The sequence below is a fragment of the Hyperoodon ampullatus genome (assembly GCF_949752795.1).
Source record: "Hyperoodon ampullatus genome assembly, chromosome: 20".
NCBI lineage: Eukaryota > Metazoa > Chordata > Mammalia > Artiodactyla > Ziphiidae > Hyperoodon > Hyperoodon ampullatus.
Genome location: NC_136933.1, coordinates 6,489,768 through 6,512,435, shown reverse-complemented (window position 1 = coordinate 6,512,435; position 22,668 = coordinate 6,489,768). Strand labels below are relative to the sequence as shown.

General features: G+C 33.7%; 1 protein-coding gene across 1 annotated transcript in view; it reads left to right on the top strand.

Annotated features, from left to right (window-relative positions):
* Window positions 1-22,668, top strand: part of ADAM32 (ADAM metallopeptidase domain 32) — a gene marked incomplete at both ends in the record, with an annotated part of 184,245 nt that overhangs the window by 61,810 nt on the left and 99,767 nt on the right. The window contains one exon of the mRNA XM_079726555.1: window positions 9,048-9,129. Coding sequence (XP_079582681.1) covers window positions 9,048-9,129 — 82 coding nt within the window. The remainder of the gene's footprint in view (window positions 1-9,047; window positions 9,130-22,668) is intronic.

Below are 22,668 nucleotides of genomic sequence, written 5' to 3'. Positions count from 1 at the left end.
TTGTCATTCACCAAATAATTATACAGATGGTAAATAAACATATGAAAAATGCTCAACATTATTATTCTTTAGGAAAATCTAAATTAAAGCCAAAATGAGAAACTATTACATTCTTATAGTGGCTAAAACAAAACAAAATAAAAACCTGACAATGCCACCTGCTGGAGAATATGGAGAACACTCTTCTGCATTGCTGGCGGTAATACAAAATGGTACAGTTCCTTTGGAAAACAGTTTGGCTACTTCCTATGCAGTTAAACATACCTGGTAATACCACTCTGAGATATTTACTGCAGTGAAATAAAAACCTGTTTAAAAAAAAACCTGTAAGAGAATGTTTATAATGACTTTACTAATAAGCACCCAAAACTGGAAACAACCCAGATGTCCTTACTGGTAAATGGATAAACGAATTGTGATTTATCTATACAATGAATCACTACTCAAAAATAAAGAGAAATGAACTATCGATATGTGTAACAAACACCAAGGATCAATCTCAAATTTATTTTTCTGAGTGAAAGAATCAATTTTATACGCAGGCACACACACACACACACACACATACACACACACACTAAGCACTAAGCACACGTGCATGTATAACATACTTGTATTTTCTGGAAAAGATAGAAACAAAAACAGATCAGTTGCCAATAGATTGGTGTAGGGGGAGGTGTATGGGGAAAATTTGGGGGTTAATGGAACTGCTCTATATCTTAATTATGGTGTAGTTATATGAGTGTATGCTTTAGTCAAAACAACACTATACATTAAAAAGTAAATCTTATTGTATGAAGTTATAAATTAATTTTTTAAATGCAAAAATTATGAGTTCATATGGATATCTGTAGTCAGTTTAACCTGATTTAATTATAATTAGCGTAATGGTATTTTTACCAAGCTTCTTTAATTTTATCATTATGCCTTTTCTCTTTCTCTGAAAGTATAGATTTCTCATGTCATTCACATGACTATGTATTGCTTTAATCAACAATTGTTTTTTGAATATATCTTACTAAAGATGTACAAAGAACTTTACTCCAAAGTCTCTTGAAATCCTTTGTTATCAAATTTATATGAGATTTGATATTGATTTATTTGGCTTTGTTCCAAAACTTAATGTTATATTTCTGAATTGATAACACATTTATATTATTCAAAAGTCAAACCTATGTAGAAAATTATACACAGAAAATTCTTAGAATTTTTTTTACACTTTTATAATCATCTTTATTACATGTTTTTATTTTATTTTTTATTGAAATATAGTTGATTTACAGTGTTGTTTTAGTTTCAGGTATACAGCAAAGTAATTCAGATATACATACATATATATATATATATTCTTTTTCAGATCCTTATCCCTTATAGGTTATTACAAATCAGCTGATTTTTCAGCAGAAACTCTGCAGGCCAGAGGAGAGTGGCAGGATATATTTAAAGTGATGAAAAGGAAAAACCTACAACCACAAACACTCTACACAACAAGGCTCTCATTCAGATTTGACAGAGAAATCAAAAGCTTTACAGATAAGCAAAAGCTAAGAGAATTAAGCACCACCAAACCAGCTTTACAACAAATGCTAAAGGAACTTCTCTAGGGAGGAAACACAAGAGAAGAAAATGACCCCCCAAAACAAACCAAAAAGAATTAAGAAAATGGTAATAAGAACATAGATATTGATAATTACCTTGAATGTAAATGGATTAAATGCTCCAACCAAAACACACAGACTGGCTGAATGGATACAAAAATAAGACCTGAATATATGCTGTCTATAAGAGACCCACTTTAGACCTAGGGACACATACAGACTGAAAGTGAGGGGATGGAAAAAGATATTCCATGCAAATGGAAATCAAAAGAAAGCTGGAGTAGCAATTCTTATATCAGACAAAATAGACTCTAAAACAAAGACTGTTACGAAAGACGAGGGAGGACACAACAAAATGATTACCGGATCAATCCAAGAATATACAACAATTATATATGCACCCAACATAGGAGCATCTCAGTACATTAGGCAAGGGCTAGCAGCCATAAAAGGGGAAATCAGCAGGAACACAATACTAGTGGGGGACTTTAACACCCCACTTACACCAATGGACAGATTGTCCAGACAGAAAATAAATAAGGAAACACAAGCTTTAAATGACACAATAGACCAGATAGACTTATCTGATATTTATGGGACATTATACCCAAAAGTGGCAGAATACACTTTCTTCTCAAGTGCACATGGAACATTCTCCAGGATAGATCAAATCTTGGGTCACAAATCAAACCTCAGTAAATTTAAGAAAATTTAAATTGTATCAAGCATCTTTTCTGACCACAGTGCTATGAGATTAGAAATCAATTACAGGAAAAAAAACTGTAAGAAACACAAACACATGGAGGGTAAACAATTCACTACTGAATAACCAAGAGATCACTGAAGAAATCAAAGAGGAAATTAAAAAATACATAGAAACAGATGACAATGAAAACATGATGATCCAAAATCTATGGGATGCAGCAAAAGCAGTTCTCAGAGGGAAGTTTATAGCAATTCAATCTCACCTTGTGAAACAAGAAAAATCTCAAATAAACAATCTAAACTTACACCTAAAGCAACTAGAGAAAGAAGAAGAAGAACAACAAAAAAACCCAAAGGTAGTAGAAGGAAAGAAAGAAAGATCAGAGCAGAAATAAATGGAATAGAAATGAAGAAAACAATAGCAAAGATGAATAAAACTAAATGTTGGTTCTTTGATATGATAAACAAAATTGATAAGCCTTTAGCCAGACTCATCAAGAAAAAAAGATAGAGGATTCAAATGAATAAAATTAGAAATAAAAAAGGAGAAATTATAACTGACACTGCAGAAATACAAAGGATCATAAGAGACTACTAAAAGCAACTATATGCCAAAAAAAAAAAAAAAAAAGGACAACCTGAAGAAATGGACAAACTCTTAGAAAGGTACAACCTTCCAAGACTGAACCAGGAAGAAATAGAAAATATAAACAAACCAATCACAAGTAATGAAATTGAAACTGTAATTAAAAATCTTCCAACAGAAGTCCAGGACCATATGGCTTCACAGGCCAATTCTATCAAACATTTAGAGAAGAACTAAGACCATTCTGTGTCAAACTTCCAAAAAATTGCAGAAGGAGGAACACTCCCAAACTCGTTCTATGAGGCACCATCACCCTGATACCAAAACCAGACAAAGATGTCACAAAAAAAGAAAATTAAAGGCAAATATCACTGATGAACATAGATGCAAAAATCCTCAACAAAATACTAGCAAACAGAATCCAACAACACATTAAAAGGATCACACACCATGATCAAGTGGGATTCTTCCAGGTATGCCAGGATTCTTCAGTATACATAAATCAATCAATGTGATACACTATATTAACAAACTAAAGAATAAAAACCATATGATCATCTCAATAGATGCAGAAAAAGCTTTCGAAAAAATTTGGTACCCATTTATGATAAAAACTCTCCAGAAAGTGAGCATAGAAGGAACCTATCTCAACATAATAAAGGCCATATATGACAAATCCACAGCAAACTTCATTCTCAATGGTGAAAAACTGAAAGCATTTCCTCTAAGATCAGGAACAAGACAAGGATGTCCACTCTCACCACTCTTATTCAACATAGTTTTGGAAGTCCTAGCCACTGCAATCAGAGAAGAAAAAGAAATAAAAGGAATCCAAATTGGAAAAGAAGTAAAACTGTCACTGTTTGCAGATGACATGATACTATACATAGAAAATCCTAAACATGCTACCAGAAAACTACTAGAGCTCATCAATGAGTTTGGTAAAGTTGCAAGATACAAAATTAATACACAGAAATCTGATGCAGTTCTATACACTAACAGCAAAAGATCCGAAAAAGAAATTAAGGAAACAATCCCATTTACCATCGCATCAAAGAGAATAAAATACCTAGGAATGAACATACCTATGAAGGCAAAAGAGTACAGTTTTGTACTCCAAAAACTATAAGACAGTGATGAAAGAAATTGAAATATATCTCAGAGTCTTCATCAGAACACAGAGCCCTTACTTATTTTTAACGAGTTTATAATAGGGTCTAAAAATTGTGTGTAGTTTATTTAACTAGTTCTTTAATAATTGGTACTTGGCTTGATTCCAATATTTTATTATTTTAAAAAATCTTACAGTGAAAAAAACCTTACATGTGTCATTTATATATGTGCATGTGTATCTACAAGGCAGATTCCCAGCAGTGATATTTCTAGGTAGTATAATTCTAATTTTGATAGCTAATACCAGATTTTGGCACTGATTTTAGTGCTTTGCACACTTATCAATAACGTATGAGAAGGGTCTGTTTCCCCACAGTCTAGCCAACAAAGTGTATGGTCAAGTTTTTCTTCACCTTTGGTACTTGAGAAATGGTATCTTGGTATAGTTTTAATTTTCATTTCTTTTTTGTGAGCCTGATGGTAGATAGCTAGATATCTAGATAGATAGGGATAGGTGCATTTAGATACCAATTTCAACACAGTTATAGATAAAAAGATAAATTTCTTTGCCTTGCAATGAGAAGTAGTTTTCTTTCTTAATTTGTCTTTTGGCTTGGCTTCTTCTCTGTGTGTATTTTTTAACTGCCATACAAAATACTTATATTTTAAAGGCAGGATTCATCAGGTTTTCATTTGATGGTTTCTAGAGTTTGAGTCATAATTAGAAAGGCCTTCCCATTTCATGGGTATGAGAGAAGTTTTAAATTTATTTTCCATGGAAATTTGAGAATCAACCTGTCTAGATCCTATTTTTTAAGACTATGTAAAATTTATAAATTGAGCTATAGAGAACTGTTTAGTCTTCACATCTCACATTTTGTCTTTCCAGTTTTTGGTCATTGAGAAGTTAATTTCTCATAGGTTTTATTGATAACTTTTCTTAGGTATATTGTCTTTCTGGTTGCTGTTGTAAATGTGTCTTCTATCTGCTAACTATATATTGTTTTTGTTTGTAAAATTACCTTAGTTTCATATTGATTTTATATCCTATTGCCTTACTAAATTTCTTTGTTTTTAATCATTCTTAAGTCTATTACATTGGTTTTTTCACTCATATAATTATATCATCTGCAAATACAGGTAGTTTTATCTCTTTCTATTGAATTTTATATTTTCAGTTTCTCTGTTCTTATTGCTTTGGCTAATTTAGTACAGTTTTAACTAGTAGTTGTAATAATGGTAACATGGGTCATGTCTGTTTTCTCCTTTACTTTAGGGAATGTTACCTCACTGAGTAATACTTTTTAGCTTTGGGGGCTAAAATGTAGGTTTGGCTCTGTGTGTGTGCACAGGCATGTTTTAGAATTTGAATAATAGTAAGGCAATATTCATAGATTCATACTATACCAACAATTTGAAAAATAATCTTTCAGGGACTTCCCTGGCAGTGCAGTGATTAATACTTCTCCTTCCAATGCAGGGGGTGTGGGTTTGATCCCTGGTTGGGGAGCTAAGATCCCACATGCCTCAGGGCCAAAACACCACAACATAAAACAGAAGCAATATTGTAACAAATTCAATAAAGACTTTAAAAGTGGTCCTCATCAAAAAATCTTTAAAAAAAAAGAAAAATAATCTTTCAGCTTTTATAGGGATGACATAAGATATCCTTATTGGCATTCAATAGAAATAATTATAGTGGTATATTTCCTAATCTTGAACCATCTTGCATTCCTAGAATAAATCTCGATTTTGACATGATGTATTATCCTTTTAATAGGATGTTGAAATTTGATACAGTAATAAGTGAAATTGGTGAGAGAACTTATCCCATTAGAAATGTAGAAATTATGGTACAGTCAGCCTCCTTGAACTTGAGTAATACCCCTTCTTGATCCCTTGATGTTATTATTATGTTTTTTGCGGTACACGGGCCTCTCACTGTTGTGGCCTCTCCCGTTGCGGAGCACAGGCTCCGGATGCGCAGGCTCAGCGGCCATGGCTCACAGGCCCAGTCGCTCCATGGCATGTGGGATCTTCCCGGACCGGGGCATGAACCCGTGTCCCCTGCATCAGCAGGCGGACTCTCAACCACTGCGCCACCAGGGAAGCCCCCTTGATGTTATTTTAATGCATCAACATACTTTGCATATGAGTAATGTCCTAGAATAAATACTATGAAATTATGATAAATAACAGTAATTCTCTATTATTTTCTGGTCTTTGTACTCCAGAAATTTGTACTCCAGAAATTTATAATCTGGTTTATAATTTTCTGGTCTTTGTACTCCAGAAATTTATAATCTGATTTAGGCCCTACGGTAGGAACAATGAACATAGCAAGCTTAACTTTTTAACCTTTTACAATCTGTCCTTTATTCAACAGATGTTTATTGAGATAATATTGCATAGTGATTCAAATTTAAACTCTGGAGGCCAACTGCCTGCATTTAACTTCACCCTGTCACCTAGGGCAATTGATGCTCTCTGCCTCAGTTTCCCTATATTTGCTTTTATTATTTTTATTCTTTTACAGCTTTATTGAGGTATAATTGAAAAATAAAATTATACATATTTAAGGAGTACAATGTGATATTTGATATATGTATACATTGTGAAATCATAAGCTAATTAACATATACACCACCTTACATAGTTAACCTTCTTTGGTGTGCGGTGAGAAATCTTAAGATCTTCTCTAGCAAATTTCACATATACAATGCAGTATTATTAACTATAATCATCATGCTGTACATTAGACCTCCAGGACTTATTCATCCTACATAAATGAAACTTTGTACCTTTGACCATCTCCCCATTTCCTCCATCTCCCAACCCCTGGCAACCACTATTCAACTCGCTGCTTTTATGAGTTGGATTATTTTAGATTCCACACGTAAGTGTGATCATACAGTACTTGCCTTTTTATGTCTGGCTTATTTCACTTAGCATAATGTCCTTCAGGTTTATCCATGTTGTAAATGTCAGGATTTCCTTCTTTCTTGAGGCTGAATTATATTCCACTGTATATGTATATCACATTTTCTTTATCCATTCATCTCTCAATGGACGTTTAAAAAGTGGGCCTCTTTGGCATCATCTTTCATGGCTGGCAGTATTCACTATACTCTCACCTTCCCTTGTGGGAGAAATCATGGCTGAAGGCAGTTCTTTTGGCACTGAGCTGTGCTGCCTTGGGGGAATGGTGACATGGGTAAAGTGAAACTGTTTTTACCTTCTTCAGTGTGTCTATTCTTGGATTTTTTGCTCCAGTGTGGCATGGGACCTTTCCTTGGATCTTGGGCCACATCTGTGGGTGTTTGTCAGAATTGTTGTTTCTGTGGAGAGATGAGGGCTAAAAAACTCCTATTCTGCCATCTTGCTGATGTCACTCCAGAAGATTAATGTTGGTACATTATCTCTACTTGTTTATAGTTTACAGGAGGAAGAAACAATGAGAGTGAGAGCAAGAGCAAGAGTGAGAGAGAGACTCAAAGTAACATATAACAAAAGGGCCAAGTTAAAGATGTGCTAATCAAATTAGAAGTGAGAAGGCAGATTGAGGAATTTTTAAAAAAATATTTATTGTTTTTACTTAATATAATTAATTTACAACAATCTTTTGGCTGTGACGGGTCTTAGTTGCAGCACTTGGGTTGTAGTGTGCTGACTTACTTGCCCCGTGACATGTGTGATCTTAGTTCCCCAACCAGGGATCGAACCCTCATGCCCTGCATTGGAAGGCAGATTCTTTACCACTGGACCACTAGGGAAGTCCCAGGAATGTTTAAATTCAGTGAAAGGAGGTGGAAAGTGTTCCAGGTTATGGAAACAATATGCCTAGAGACATGGGACTAAATAATAGTTCTTTTCAGAGAGTACGGAATTCATAGTTGTAACTGGAGCTGAACCTCTGGAGGAGGGGAGGGATACAAGAAAAGTTGAAGAAGTAAAACAGTAAATCTTGATAACTGATTTGGTGTAGAGACTTGGGTGGCCATATTAAGTAAAAAATAGCTATTATTGAATCCAGCTCATCAGGAGTATGCATAGAGTTTGGGGGAAAGTCTTATCTATTGGGAGAACTATCTTGAATGAAGAAAGAGTGTAAACAATACTTTGATACTGGAATGTAAAGCCAAAGTTGGGTGTTAAAGGCGAATACTTGGAAACAAGTGCTTGCGTATAAACAATATCAGCGAGGCAGAATAAGGGAGCAGTGGAGAGACAGTGCAATTGTGAAGTGCAGTGCAGTTGAGATTGAGGAGGCATTTCAAATTGAGAATTGCGTACCAAGCTTTTTTACACACGTCTTGGAATGTTCGTTTTGGCTGGGGCTCTAATGATGGCAGAATATGTTTGGAGCATCTGTATCTTAGTGATTGAGAGTATGGCTCTGCATTCACACTGTCCAAGTTCATATGCTTCAGCAGCACTTACCTGTGCTGCCCTGAGCAAGTTACTTGTACTTCCCATCTGATGTTTGATTTATTCACTGGGGAAAAAATAGTATCTAATTCACTGGCTGGATTTGAGGATTAAATAGAATAGTTTATGTAAATCCATGAGAATAGTGCTATTATTATATAGCAGTTTATATGGACTCTTCTTATCAAAGCAGGAAAAAATAATGGTTAAGTTGTAGGACAAAAAAATCATTCCAGTGAGAAAATGGTGAGCTTTTCTACATTTGAGGAAAACTTTTAAACCATACATTAAAACTATTTTTCATTGTAATTCAACAAAATGCTTTTGATTGAAATGTTTGATCAAGGCTTTGGTAATTAACCCTAACCAAACGTCACAAGAACAGTAAAGTCATCAATAACTTGGATCCATTGGATACGTTTTAGAAACCCAGATTGCTTAATCTCATTTAATGAAGACTATTTTACAAATTTGAAGCAGCTAAATATATATGGAAAGATTGTACTTCAATTTGCTTCAGACTAGAAATTTATGAACTACAGACAAATTACTAGCAGGAGTTATCACATGTGAATTGTTTGTCAAAATTAACTATAATTATATACTTATTTATTTAGCTATAGAGATTATCCAGATTATGTGGGAGCAGCATTTCCTGGAAAGATGTGTGTTACCAGTTATTCTGCAGGAATTGCTTTGGTATGTAATCATTTAATCTTGCTATTTGAAAAAAAAACATTTAAAAATTACCTAGCATTACAGCATATATTTTATACACTTCACATTTTACATTTAGAGATTGCATTTATATTCCATCACTCTTAGAACTTTGAAGTATGTAGAAGGAATAGTATTCTGAAGTACAAGTGTCTTATTGCAATTATTTGGAAGTTAAAGTGGAATAAAAATATAATAAATACACATGTATCCCTTATTATATAGAATAGTGCATTATGAAAAATTATCTGTAAAGATATTTCTATAACCAAAATAGATTTTTTTTCTTGTAGGTATAAAATTGGAAAAATAGTCTTATAGATAAATTAACTTCAAAATCAAAACAAATGATGAATCAAAAAGTATGATAAAAATCTGTTAAAATGTTTCAAATTTTTCTACATAATATTTAAAAGAAAATTTATGTCTATTTAAAATATTTATAGTTCTTATAAATATTTTATATTTAAATAAATTATTGGTATAATTAGATGCATCACTGAAAGAGAAGTGATTCATTGAGCCTTTCCCCCACCTATTCATCCTTTTTAAAAATAAGTTTAAGTACTATATAGTATTTTTAAATTACAAAGTAATTTATGTTATGCATGTCCATTTTAAAAAGAACATATAGAGACATAAAAGGAAACATAAAATCTGGCATCTTCCCAGGGATGAAGCAATAATCACTGTTAACATTTTGATTAATATGTATCTCCTACTTTGAGTTTTTATCTGTTACTGTGGCTCCCCACTATATGTTTTTGCAAAAATGGGACTTTGCATACATATTTTTATTTCTGATACTCTTCCAATATTTTTATTACAGAATTTATGCATGCATGCATGTATATGTAAAATTGTTTAAATTGTAGCTATACAAAGCAAAGTTTGTTAGCAAAACTCTCTTCTTTATCCCCTTCATCAAGTCCTATAAGAATTTATACTTTCTATTTAAATTCTCTGGTAGTTAAGTTTATTTATTTAAAATATATATACTTTGACCCCTACTTTGATTAATAAACTTTAGACAACATTGGTAATATTATCTTTGACATATGTAACCCCCTCTCTCTATTTGTCATATATATTGTGAAGTTTTTATTACTTTATTAATACTTATTATATTAGTAATCTATATTAAACACATTCTTACATATTATATGTATATACATAATATATGTAATTATATATTATAGATGTTATACAATATATAATACACAATAATACATAATATATTAAATATTATTGCATAATATATTACCATCTGAATGTATTTGTTTTTATTTATATTAATTATTTTAAAAAATCTTTTACCTTATGCAAAGTCCATTGATTATTTGCTATGAAAAATGAGACGTGTAAAATAGTACACCTCTCATGTCCATTGTTAAGAGTTATAAAATTTATAATTTATTTTATAGGACTTTTGTGCTTTGTCTACAGGTTGATTTTTAAGTTAAATCAATAAATATTTTATGGTATATTATGAATATAAAAATGATATTAACTCCGAATCAAGAAGTAAATATGTTGTTATTCTGGTAAAGCTTTGATGGCCAAAAGAGGTCTTGTCAATTTTTTTCTAACTTATTTTACTTCTGTGGGCAGAACCAACTGCCACAGAAAATTAAACTTCATCTTCCTTTTCTTGGAATTCTTTGCTCTTTTTCTGGAATAACTCAAGTTTAAAAAATTTTAGACACAGTGTATATAAGTGGCAAACACTATTTTATTAATGAAAACACTTTTGCTTTCCCTCCACATTTGATTGGTAATTTGGCGAGGTTTAGAATCCTAGTTCTAACATCCTTCTCTCTCAGCATTCTGAAGATTGATGTATTGTGTTTTTGTCAACTCATTATGAAGTGAAAGGATGGCAAGGAAATTGAGGGTGTTTGTAAGAGAATCTGAACTGCTTAAAGGAGGAGAGAAGTCAGTAAGGAGGTTAGGAACAATGAAAATGTAGGAACCATGGTTTGGTTGTGCTGATGGGTATGCAGATTGTAGTAGTTGAGGTGCTAGTGGAGTTATCAGGAGAGGCAGCAGGTGGTCAGGATGTGGGATGCACAGAGATGACGGAGGGCTTGCTGTTATTGATAAAAATCTGTTGACAAGGTCTGGAGTGTGAACCATAGGAATGAGTGGGTGAGGCAGGATGTAGGATAGAATTATTAGAGGAGTTGAATTCAAGGAATGATGCTTTTACAAAGCTTTCGTACTTATATTTTTATAAACCTTTATATTTCTTTGTTTAAAAGCTCTTATACTTTTACCACAATTGAATATGTCTCTAAACAAGAACTGTTTTTTATGCTTTAAACATAATATAAATTGTATCCTGCTGTATCATTCTGCAAATAGATTTTTTTGTTTCCACTTATAATTTTGAGATTTAATGGAATTACAGTTAATTTTTAAAAGACTTTGTTTTTTAAGAGAAATTTTAGGTTCGTAGCAAAATTAAGAGGGAAGTACAGAGATATCCCATATAGTCCCTGCCCCCCCCACACATAACCTCCCTCACTGTTAACGTCCACACCAGAGAGGTGCATTTGTTACAGATGATGGACCTACACTGACACATTACAACCACCAAAAGTTTACAGCTTACATTAAGGTTCATTTTGGTGGTATACATTGTGTGAGTTTTGACAAATATATAATGACATATATCTAGCATTATAGTGTCATAGAGAGTGGCTTCACTGTCCTCAAAATCCTTTGTGCCTAGTAAATTTTTTGCATTGGTGCTTGTTTTTCTTTTTTTTTTTTTTTTTTGCGGTACGCAGACCTCTCACTGCCGTGGCCTCTCCAGCCGCGGAGCACAGGCTCCGGACGCGCAGGCCCAGCGGCCATGGCTCACGGCCCAGCCGCTCCGCAGCATGTGGGATCCTCCCGGACCGGGGCACGAACCCATGTCCCCTGCATCGGCAGGCGAACTCCCAACCACTGCGCCACCAGGGAAGCCCTGCATTGGTGCTTGATACTTTATTATATGAATGCCACACTGTATCCTTTATGATTTTCATGGGAATTTTGGTTGTTTCTATTTTTGCTATTGTGAACAATATTTAATAAACATCTCTATACATAACTCTTCCAATTTCCATTTGATCTTTTTGTAAATTGAAATGTAGTTGACATACAACATTATGTTAGTTTCAGGTGTACTACATAGTGATTTGACATTTGCATACCTTACAAAAAGTCATGACAAGTCTAGTAATTGTCTGTCCCCACACAAAGTTAGTATTATTGACCTTATTTCATATGCTGTATATTATACTCCCATGGCTTATTTATTTTATAACTGGAGGTTTGTCCTTCTTAATCCACTTTACCTATTTCACCACCACCCCACCCCCTCCCCTCTGGTGGCCACCCATCTGTCTTCACTACCTGAGTTTGTTTTCATTTTCTTTTGTTTGTTTGTTTTGTTTTTAGATTTCAAATATAAGTGAGAGCATGCATATTTGTCTTTCTCTGTCTGACTTATTTCACTCAGTGTAATACTCTCCAGATAGACCTTCCATGATTTTGCAAATGGCAAGATTTTTATTGGGGGGGTGTATAGTTGTTTCACAATGTCATGTTAGTTTCTGCTGTACAGTGAAGTGAATCAGCTGTATGTATACATATATCTTCTCTTTTTTGGATTTCCTTCCCATTTAGGTCACCACAGAGCACTGAGTAGAGTTCCCTGTGCTATACAGCAAGTTCTCATTCGTTACCTATTTTATACATATTAGTGTATATATGTCAGTCCCAATCTCCCAGTTCATCCCATCCCCCCAACCCCTTTCCCCCATTGGTGTCCATACATTTGTTCACTACGTCTGTCTGTATTTCTGCCTTGTAAACAGGTTCATCTGTACAACAAATGGCAAGATTTTTTAAAATTTATTTTTTATGTTTTTTGACTTTTTATTTTATATTGGTGTATAGGTGATTAACAATGTTGTGTTGGTTTCAGATTTACAGCAAAGTGATTCAGTTATACATATGCATGTATTTATTCTTTTTCAAATTCTTTTCCCATTTGTGTTGTTACATAATATTGAGAAGAGTTCCCTGTGCTATACAGTAGGTGCAAATGGCAAGATTTTATTGGCTGAGTATTAATCTACTGTGTGTGTATGTGTGTGTGTGTGTATATACATATACATACATATATATATGTATGTATATGTATATACACACATGTCATATCTTCTTTATCCGCTCATCTAACAATGGATACTTACGTTGCTTCCATATCATGGCTATGGTAAATAATGCTGCAATGAACGTTTAGCATTAGTGTTTTTGTTTTCTTTGGAAAAATACCCACAAGTGAAATTGTTGGATTATATGCAGTCCAATTTTTAATTTTAAGAGGAACCTCCATACTATTTTCCATAGTGGCTGCACCAATTTACAGTCCCATCAACAATGCACAGGGGCTCCCTTTTCTCCACATCATTGCCAACACTTGTTTTTGTCTTTTTGATGACAGCCATTCTGACAGGTGTGAGGTGGTTTCTCATTGTGGTTTTGATTTTAATTTCCTTGATGATTAGTGTTTTTGAGCATCTTTTCATGTGTCTGTTGGCCATCTGTATGTCTTCTTTGGGAAAATGTCTATTCACGTCCTCTGCCCATTTTTAAATCAGGTTTTTGGGTTTTTTTTTTATGTTGAGATGGGTTAGTTCTTTGTATATTTTGAATATTAACCCCTTATTATATATATTGTTTGCAAATATTTTCTCCCATTTAGTAGTTTACCTTTTAATTTTGTCGTTGGTTTTCTTCACTATGCAAAAGCTTTTTAGTTTGATGTAGTACTATTTGTTTATTGTTACTTTTATTTTCCTTGCTTGAGGAGACAGGTACAAAAAATCAGGGAACATGATAACTTCAACTTTGTTCTTTATCAAGATTGCTTCGACTGTTCTGGGACTTTAGTGTTTCCATACAAATTTTAGAAGTATTTGTTCCAACTCTGTGAAAAACGCCATTGGTGTTTTGATAGGGATAATTGAAGCCAAGTAGATTGTCTTTGCTAGTATGGTCATTTTAACAATATTAATTCTTCCAGTCCATGAACCCATAAAGCTTTCTATTTATATGTGTCGTCTTCAATTTCTTTCATCAGTGTTTTATAGTTTTCTGAGTATGGTTCTTATACCTCCTTGGTTAGATTTATTCCTAGGTATTTTTTTAATGCAATTTTAAAGGGGATTGTTTTCTTAAAATTTCTTTCTGATAGTTCATTGTCAGTATATAGAAATGCAACAATAGATTTCTGTATATTAGTTTTGTATCCTGCAACTTAACTGAATTCATTTATTAGGTCTAATAGTTTTTTGTGGCATCTTTAGGATTTTCTACATATAGTATCATGTCATCTGCAAACAGTGACAGTTTTGCTTCTTCCTTTCCAATTTGGATTCCTTTTATTTCTTTTTTTAGTCTAATTGCTGTGGCTAGGACTTCTAATACTATGTTGAATAAAAGTGGCAAGAGTGGACATCCTTGTCTTGCTCCTAATCTTAGAGGAAATGCCTTCAGCTTTTCACTGTTGAGTATGATATTAGCTGTGGGTTTGACGTATATGACCTTTATTATGTTGTTGTATGTTCCCTCTATACCAACTTTGTTGAAAGTTTTTTTAAAATCATATATGGGTGTTGAATTTTGTCAAAAGCTTTTTGTGCATCTATTGAGATGATCATGTGACTTTTATTCTTAAATTTGTTAATATGGTGTATCACACTGATTGATTGGCAGATGTTGAAGCATCCTTGCATCCCTGGGATAAATCCCACATGATCATGGTGTATGATCCTTTTAATGTATTGTTGAATTTGGTTTGCTAATATTTTGTTGAGGATTTTTACACCTATGTTTATTAGTGATATTGGCCTGTAATTTCTGTGTGTGTGTGTGTGTGTGTGTGTGTGTGTGTGTGTGTGTGGTGTCTTTGTTTGGTTTTGGATTCAGAATGATGCTGACCTTGTAGAATGAGTTTGTAAACATTCCTTCCTCTTCAAAATTTTGGAAGGATAGGTGTTTGGTAGAATTGGCCTGTGAAGCTGTTAGGGTCCTGGACTTTTGTTTTTTGGGAGTCTTTTGGGTTTTGATTCAGTTTTATTACTGGTAATTGGTCTGTTTAGATTTTCTGTTTCTTCGCAATTCAGTCTTGGAAGATTGTACATTTCTGGGAATTTATCCATTACTTCCAGTTTGTTCAGCTTGTTGGTATATAATTGTTTGTAGTAATCCCTCATGATACTTTATATTTCTGTAGTGTCTGTTTTAAATTTCCTCTTTAGATACTGATTTTATTTGGGCTCCCTCTTTTTACTGGATGAGCCTGGTGAAAGATTTATCAATTTTTAAAAATCTTTTCAAAGAACCATCTCTTAGTTTCATGGATCTTTTCTATTGTTTTTCTGTTTTTTTGTTTTTTGTCTCTATTTCATTGATTTCCCCTCTGATCTTTATGATTTCCTTCTTCCTCCTAACTTTGGGCTCTGTTTATAATTCTCCTAGTCTTTTAGGTTTAAGGTTATATCATTTGAGATTTTTCTGGTTAATTGAGGTAGGCTTGTAGTGCTATAATCTTCCCTCTTAGAACTGCTTTTGCTTCATCCTATAGATTTTATATCATTGTGTTTCCATTTTCATTTGTCTCAAGGTATATTTTGATTTCCTCTTGATTTCCCCAGCGACCCATTGGTTGTTTAGTAGCATATTTTTTTACACTCCACGTGTTTGTATTTTTTGCAATTTTTTTTGATGATTTTTAATCTTATGTCCTGTGGTGAGAACAGATGCTTGGTATGATTTTAGTCTCCCTAAATTTATTGAATCATTTTTTGTAGCCTAGTATGTGATCTGTCCAGGAGAATGCTCCATGTGCACTTTAAAAGAATGTATAATCTGCTGTTTTTGGAAGGAATCTATTAAATTTAATCTATTATCTATTATATTTATTAATTACATCTGTTTAATATGTCATTTACAGCCATTGTTTCCTTGTTGGTTTTGTTTGTGGATGATCTTTCCATTGATGTATGTTGGGTGTTAAAGTCCCTTGCTATGTGGAATTACTGTCAGTTTTTCCCTTTAGCTTGTTAATATTTGCTTTATTTATTTAGGTTTTCCTATGTTGGGTGCATATGTATTTACAATTTTTATATCTTGTTGTATTGAGACCTTTGTCATTATGTATTGTTCTTTTTGTTTATTACAGTCTTTGATTTAAAGTCTATTTATCTGATATGTGTTGCTGTCCCAGCCTTCTTTTCATTTTTATTTGCATGGAATATCATTTTCCGTTCTCTTACTTTCAGTCTGTGCATATCTTTAGAGCTGAAGTGAGTCTCTTGCAGGCAGCATTTATATGGGTCTTGTTTTTGTATCCATTAAGCCACTCCATTTCTTTTCTTGGGAGCTTTTAGTTCATTTACATTTAAATAAATATGGCTACGTATGTATTTATTTCCATTTTGTTTATTGTTTTCTAATTGTAGTAGCTCTTTTTTGTTCTTTTCTTCTTTTCTTTCTCTCTTCCCTTTTGATTTGATGACTATCTTTAGTGTTTTGTTTGGATAACTTTCCTTTTTTGTATTAGTGTATCTTTATAAGTTTTTGATTTGTGGTTACCATGAGTTCATATATAACAACCTGCATATATACATGACTATTTTATGTCAATGATCTCTTAAGTTTGAATGCATTCTAACAACCCTGCATTTACACTCCCCCTGCCCATGTTTAATTTTTTTTTTTTTTTTTTTTTGCGGTATGTGGGCCTCTCACTGTTGTGGCCTCTCCCATTGTGGAGCACAGGCTCTGGACGCGCAGGCCCAACGGCCATGGCTCACAGGCCCAGCCGCTCCGCGGCATGTGGGATTTTCCCAGACCGGGGCACAAACCCGTGTGCCCTGCATCGGCAGGCGGACTCTCAACCACTGCGCCACCAGGGAAGCCCCATGTTTAATATTTTTGACATCATATTTTATACTTTTTGTTTTGTGTATCCCTTACTACATATTGTGGATATAGGTGATTTTACCACTTTTATATCTTAACCTTTTTACTAGCTTTATAATCAGTTGATCTACACCTTTACTCTATGTTTGCCTTTCCAAAAAGATTTTTTTCCTTTCATAACTTTCATGTTTCTAGATATGGCTGTTTGTGCCTAGAGAAGTCCCTGCAACATTTCTTGTAAAGCCAGTTTTGTGGTGAACTCTTTTAGCTTTTGCTTGTCCATAAAACATTTATCTCTCCTTTAATTCTGAATGATAACCTTGCCGGGTAAAGTATTCTTGGTTGTAGGTTTTTTTCTTTCATCACTTGGAATATATCATCATGCCACTCTCTTTTGGCTTGCAGAGTTTCTACTGAAAAGTCAGCTGATAGTCTTATGGGAGTTTCCTTGTATGTAACTGGTTGCTTTTTTCTGGCTGCTTTTAATATTTCTCTTTTTAATTTTTGACATTTTAATTATAACGTGTCTTGGTGTAGACCTCTTTGGGTTCATCTTGCTTGGGACTCTGTGATTTTTAGACCTTGATATCTGTTTCTTTCTCCAGGTTAGGGAAATTTTCAGCTATTATTTCTTCAATTATGTTCTCTGCCCCTTTCTCTCTCTTTTCTCATTCTGGGACCCCTGTAATGGGAATGTTAGTATGCTTGATGTCATCCCAGAGGTATCTCTCAAACTGTTTTCATTAAAATTTCTTTTTTCTTTCCTGCTTTGTTGATATCTACTACTCTGTCCTGCAGTTTGCTGATCTATTCCTCTGTATTATCTAATCTGCTGTTGATTTCTTATAGTATAGTTTTAATTTCAGTTATTGTGTTCTTTAGCTCTGTTAGGTTCTTCTTTATATTTTCTAACTCTGTTGAAATTATCATTATCTTCATCCATTCTTCTTCAGAGTTTGTTGAGCATCTTTAAGATCATTACCTTGAACTCTATAAATTGCTTTTCTCACTGTTTAGTTCTTTTTCTGGAGTTTTGTCTTGTTCCCTTGTTTGGAACATATATTCCTCTGTCTCCTCATTTTGCCATATTCCTTATATATGTATTTTTACTATATTATCAATATTATAAAAGGATACAACTCAGGAACATTCAGATGGAAGAGATGCATAGGGCAAGGTATGGGAGAAGTATTGCCGAGGATCAGTACCCTTCTCAGGAACGCTGCACTTCTGATACCTCCACATGTTCACAAACCCAGAAGCTCCCTGAACTCCTTCAGGTTCTTTTATGGAGGCTTCATTTTTTCCCTTAGCATGATTGGTGTAATCACTGGCCATTGGTGATTGAAATCAATCTCCAGCCCCTCTTCCCTTCCTAGAGGACTGGAGCAGGGTGAAAGTTGCCACCCTCTAATCAAATAGTTGGTTCCTCTCCATCCATAGGGCTTTCCAAAAACACGTCATTAACATAAACTATGATTGAAAGGGGCATATTATGAATAACAAAAGATGCTCCTTTCACTTTTATCTCTCCTGAGCTATTTTGGGACCAAAACCCCAAAATTATAACAAACGATGCTTTTATCGCTTTCGCTCTTAGTCTTTTAGGAAATTACAATGGCTGAAAATAAAGACCAAAAACAAAGGTGTTCAGTTAACACTATACATTTCCCTCTAATGACTATTTTCACTATATCCCACAGATTCAGGTAAGTTGTGTTTTCATTTTCATTGAATTCAAAGAGACCTTGAGACTCTTTGACCAGATGATTATATAGAATCATACTGTTCATTTTCCACATATTTTGGGAAAATTTCAGCTATCTTTTTGTTTTTTAGTTAATTTTTAGTTTAATTCCATGTAGTTTGAGAATACTCTTAACATGGTTTATTTATATTTTTATAAATGTTTAAAGGAATGTTCTGTAACCCAGAATGCAGCATATCTTGCTGAGTGATCTATGTGAGCTTAAAAAAATGTGTTCCTGTTGTTAAGTGGAGTACTCTATAAATATCAATTAGATCAAATTGATTAATAGTGAATTTTATGTCATCTGTATTCCTCCTAATTTTCTACCTGCTTCATCTGTAAATTACTAATAGAGAGATGTTGATGTCTCCAACTATTTTAATGGATTTTTCTGTTTCTATTATTAGTTCCATCATTTTTAAAATTGAAGTATAATTGCTTGCAATATTGTGTGAGCTTCAGGTATACAACATAGTGATTCAGTTATTTTTTCTGATTATATTCCATTATAGGTTATTAAAAGGTACTGAATGTAATTTCCTGTGCTATACAGTAGATCCTTATTGTTTATCTGTTTTACGTATAATAGTTTGTTAATTCCATACTCCTTCTTTGTACCTCCCTACTCCTTCTCACTTTGGTAACCATTAGTTTGTTTTCTATGACCTTGATTCTTTTTCTGTTTTGCATATAGATTCATTTGTATTATTTTTTAGACTCCACATGTAAGTGATATCATATAGTATTTGTCTTTCTCTGTTTGGCTTACTTCATTAAGTATAATTTTGGGTTGGCCAAAAGGTTCATTCGGTTTTTTTCTATAAGATGGCTGTAGTAGCACTTAGTTGTCTTTAACTTCATTTGAAACAATTTTGTTAGATTGTATGTGACAGCTGTCATATCAGTGTGCATTTAAAAAAAGATTTATCAAAATTGGTGAATTTTTGTATAGTCATTTTAATATTGAAGATCAAAGAAAAAAACAACATTTTCAGCATATTATGCTTTATTATTTCAAAAAAGGTAAAAATGCAACTGAAACACAAAAAATGATTTGTGCCATGTATGGAGAAGGTGCAGTGACTGATCGAACATGTCAAAAGTGGTTTACAAAGTTTTTTGCTGGAGATTTCTTGCTGGGTGACACTCCATGATCAGGTAGACCAGTTGAAGTTGATAGCGATCAAATCGAGACATTAATTGAGAATAGTCAACGTTATACCATGTGGGAGGTAGCCGACATACTCAAAATAACCAAATCAAGCATGGAAAATCATTTGCCCCAGCTTGGTTATGTTAATCACTTTGATGTTTGGGTTCCACAAAAGTTAAGTGAAAAAAACCTTCTTGACCGTATTTCCGCATGCAATTCTCTACTTAAACGTAAAGAAAACATTCCGTTTTTAAAGCAAATTGTGAAAAGTGGAAACTGTACAATAATGTGGAATGGAAGAGATCATGGGACAAGTGAAATGAACCACCACCAACCACACCAAAGGCCGGTCTTCATCCAAAGAAGGTGATGTTGTGTATGTGGTGGGATTGGAAGGGAGTCCTCTATGATGAGCTCCTTCTGGAAAACCAAATGATTAATTCCAACAAGTACTGCTCCCAATTAGACCAACTGAGGGCAGCACTCGATGAAAAGCATCCAGAATTAGTTAACAGAAAACACATAATCTTCCATCAGGATAACACAAGACCGCGTGTTTCTTTGATGACCAGGCAAAAACTGTTACAGCTTGGTTGGGACGTTCTGATTCATCTGCCATATTCACCAGACATTGCACCTTTGGATTTCCATTTTTTTGGTCTTTACACAATTTTCTTAATGGAAGAAATTTCAATTCCCTGGAAGACTGTAACAGACATGTGGAACAGTTCTTTGCTCAAAAAGATAAAAAGTTTTGGGAAGATGGAATTATAAAGTTGCCTGAAAAATGGCAGAAGGTAGTGGAACAAAATGGTGAATATGTTGTTCAATAAAGATCTTGATGAAAATGAAAAATATGTCTTTTATTTTTACTTAAAAACCAAAGGCACTTTTTGGGTGCCCAATACTCTCTAGGTCCATGCATGTTTCTACAAATGGCAATATTTCATTCTTTTTTATGGCTGAGTAATATTTCATTGTATATACATCCTCTTAAGCCAATTATCTATTGATGGACACCAGTTGATTCCATGTCTTGGCTATTGTTAATAGTGCTGCTGTGAACATTGGGGTGCAAGTATCTTTTTGAATTAAAGTTTTCATGTTTTCCAGATATATACCCAGGAGTGGGATTACTGGATCCTATTGTAACTCTACTTTTCGTTTTTTTAAGGAACCTCCATACTGTTTTCAATAGTGGCTGCACCAATTTACATTCCCACTAACAGTGTAGGAGGGTTCCCTTTTCTCCACACCCTCTCCAGCACTTATTGTTTATAGATTTTTTGATGATGGCCATTCTGACTGGTGTGAGGTGATATCTCATTGTACTTTTGATTTGCATTTCTCTGATAATTGGTGATGTTGAGCAGCTTTTCATGTGCTTATTGGCCATCTGTATGTCTTTTTTTGAGAAATGTCTATTTAGGTCTTCTGCCCTTTTTTTGATTGGTTTGTTTGTTTTTTTGTTACTGAGTTGTATGAGGTGTTTTTATATTTAGAAATTAAGCCCTTGTCAGTAGCATCATTGGCAAATATTTTCTCCCAGTCTGTAGGTTGTCTTTTCATTGTGTGGTTTCCTTTGCTATGCAAAAGCTTGTAAGTTTGATTAGGTCCCATTTGTTTATTTTTGCTTTTATTTCTATTGCCTTGGGAGACTGACCTAAGAAAACATCACTACAATTGATGTCAGAGAATGTCTTTCCTGTGTTCTGTTCTAGTACTTTTTTGGTATCCTGTCTTATATTTAAGTCTTTAAGCCATTTTGAGATTATCTTTATGGGCTTTGTTTTAAAATCTATTTTGTCTGATATGAGTATTGCTACCCCTGTTTTCTTGTCATTTCCACTTGCATGAAATATCTTTTCCAACCCCTCACTTTCAGTCTATATGTATCTTTGGCCCTAATGTGGTTCTCTAGTAGGCAGCACATTGTAGGTTCTTGTTTTATTATCCAGTCTGCCACTCTGTGTCTTTTGATAGGAGCATTTACTCCATTGACATTTGAAGTAATTACTGAGAAGTATATATTTATTTCCATTTTAAACCTTGTTTTCCAGTTGATTTTGTATTTCTTCTTTGTTCCTTATTATTTTTGTTTTTTCTCTTGTGGTTTGATGGTTTTCTTTTGTATTATGCTCGAGTTCCTTTGTTTTTGGTTTTTGTGAATCTATTATATGTTTGATTTGTGGTTACCCTAGTTTTCAAGTATGTTAGCCCATAACTATATCTACTTGCTTTAGACTGGTAGTCATATAAGCTCAAACACATTCTAAAAGATCTATGTTTTCTTACTCCCTTTCCCCAAATTTTGTGATTTTTACATCTTCATGTTTATTTCTTTGCTGTTCATTGTAGTTATAATCGCTTTCACAGAACTTTTCGATTGTTTTTTAATCTATATACTGGCTTATTTAAATGATCTTTAATCTTTTTTTATATATTTGCCTTTCCTATTGTAGTTTTCCCTTTCCTATAGATTCTTGCTTCTTTCTATTTAGAGAAGACCTTTCATTATTTCTTTTAGGATAGGTTTAGTATTGCTGTATTCTTTTAGATTTTTCTTGCCTGAGAAATCCTTTATCTCTCCTTCTATTCTAAATGATAATCTTGCTTGATAGAGTATCCTAGGTTG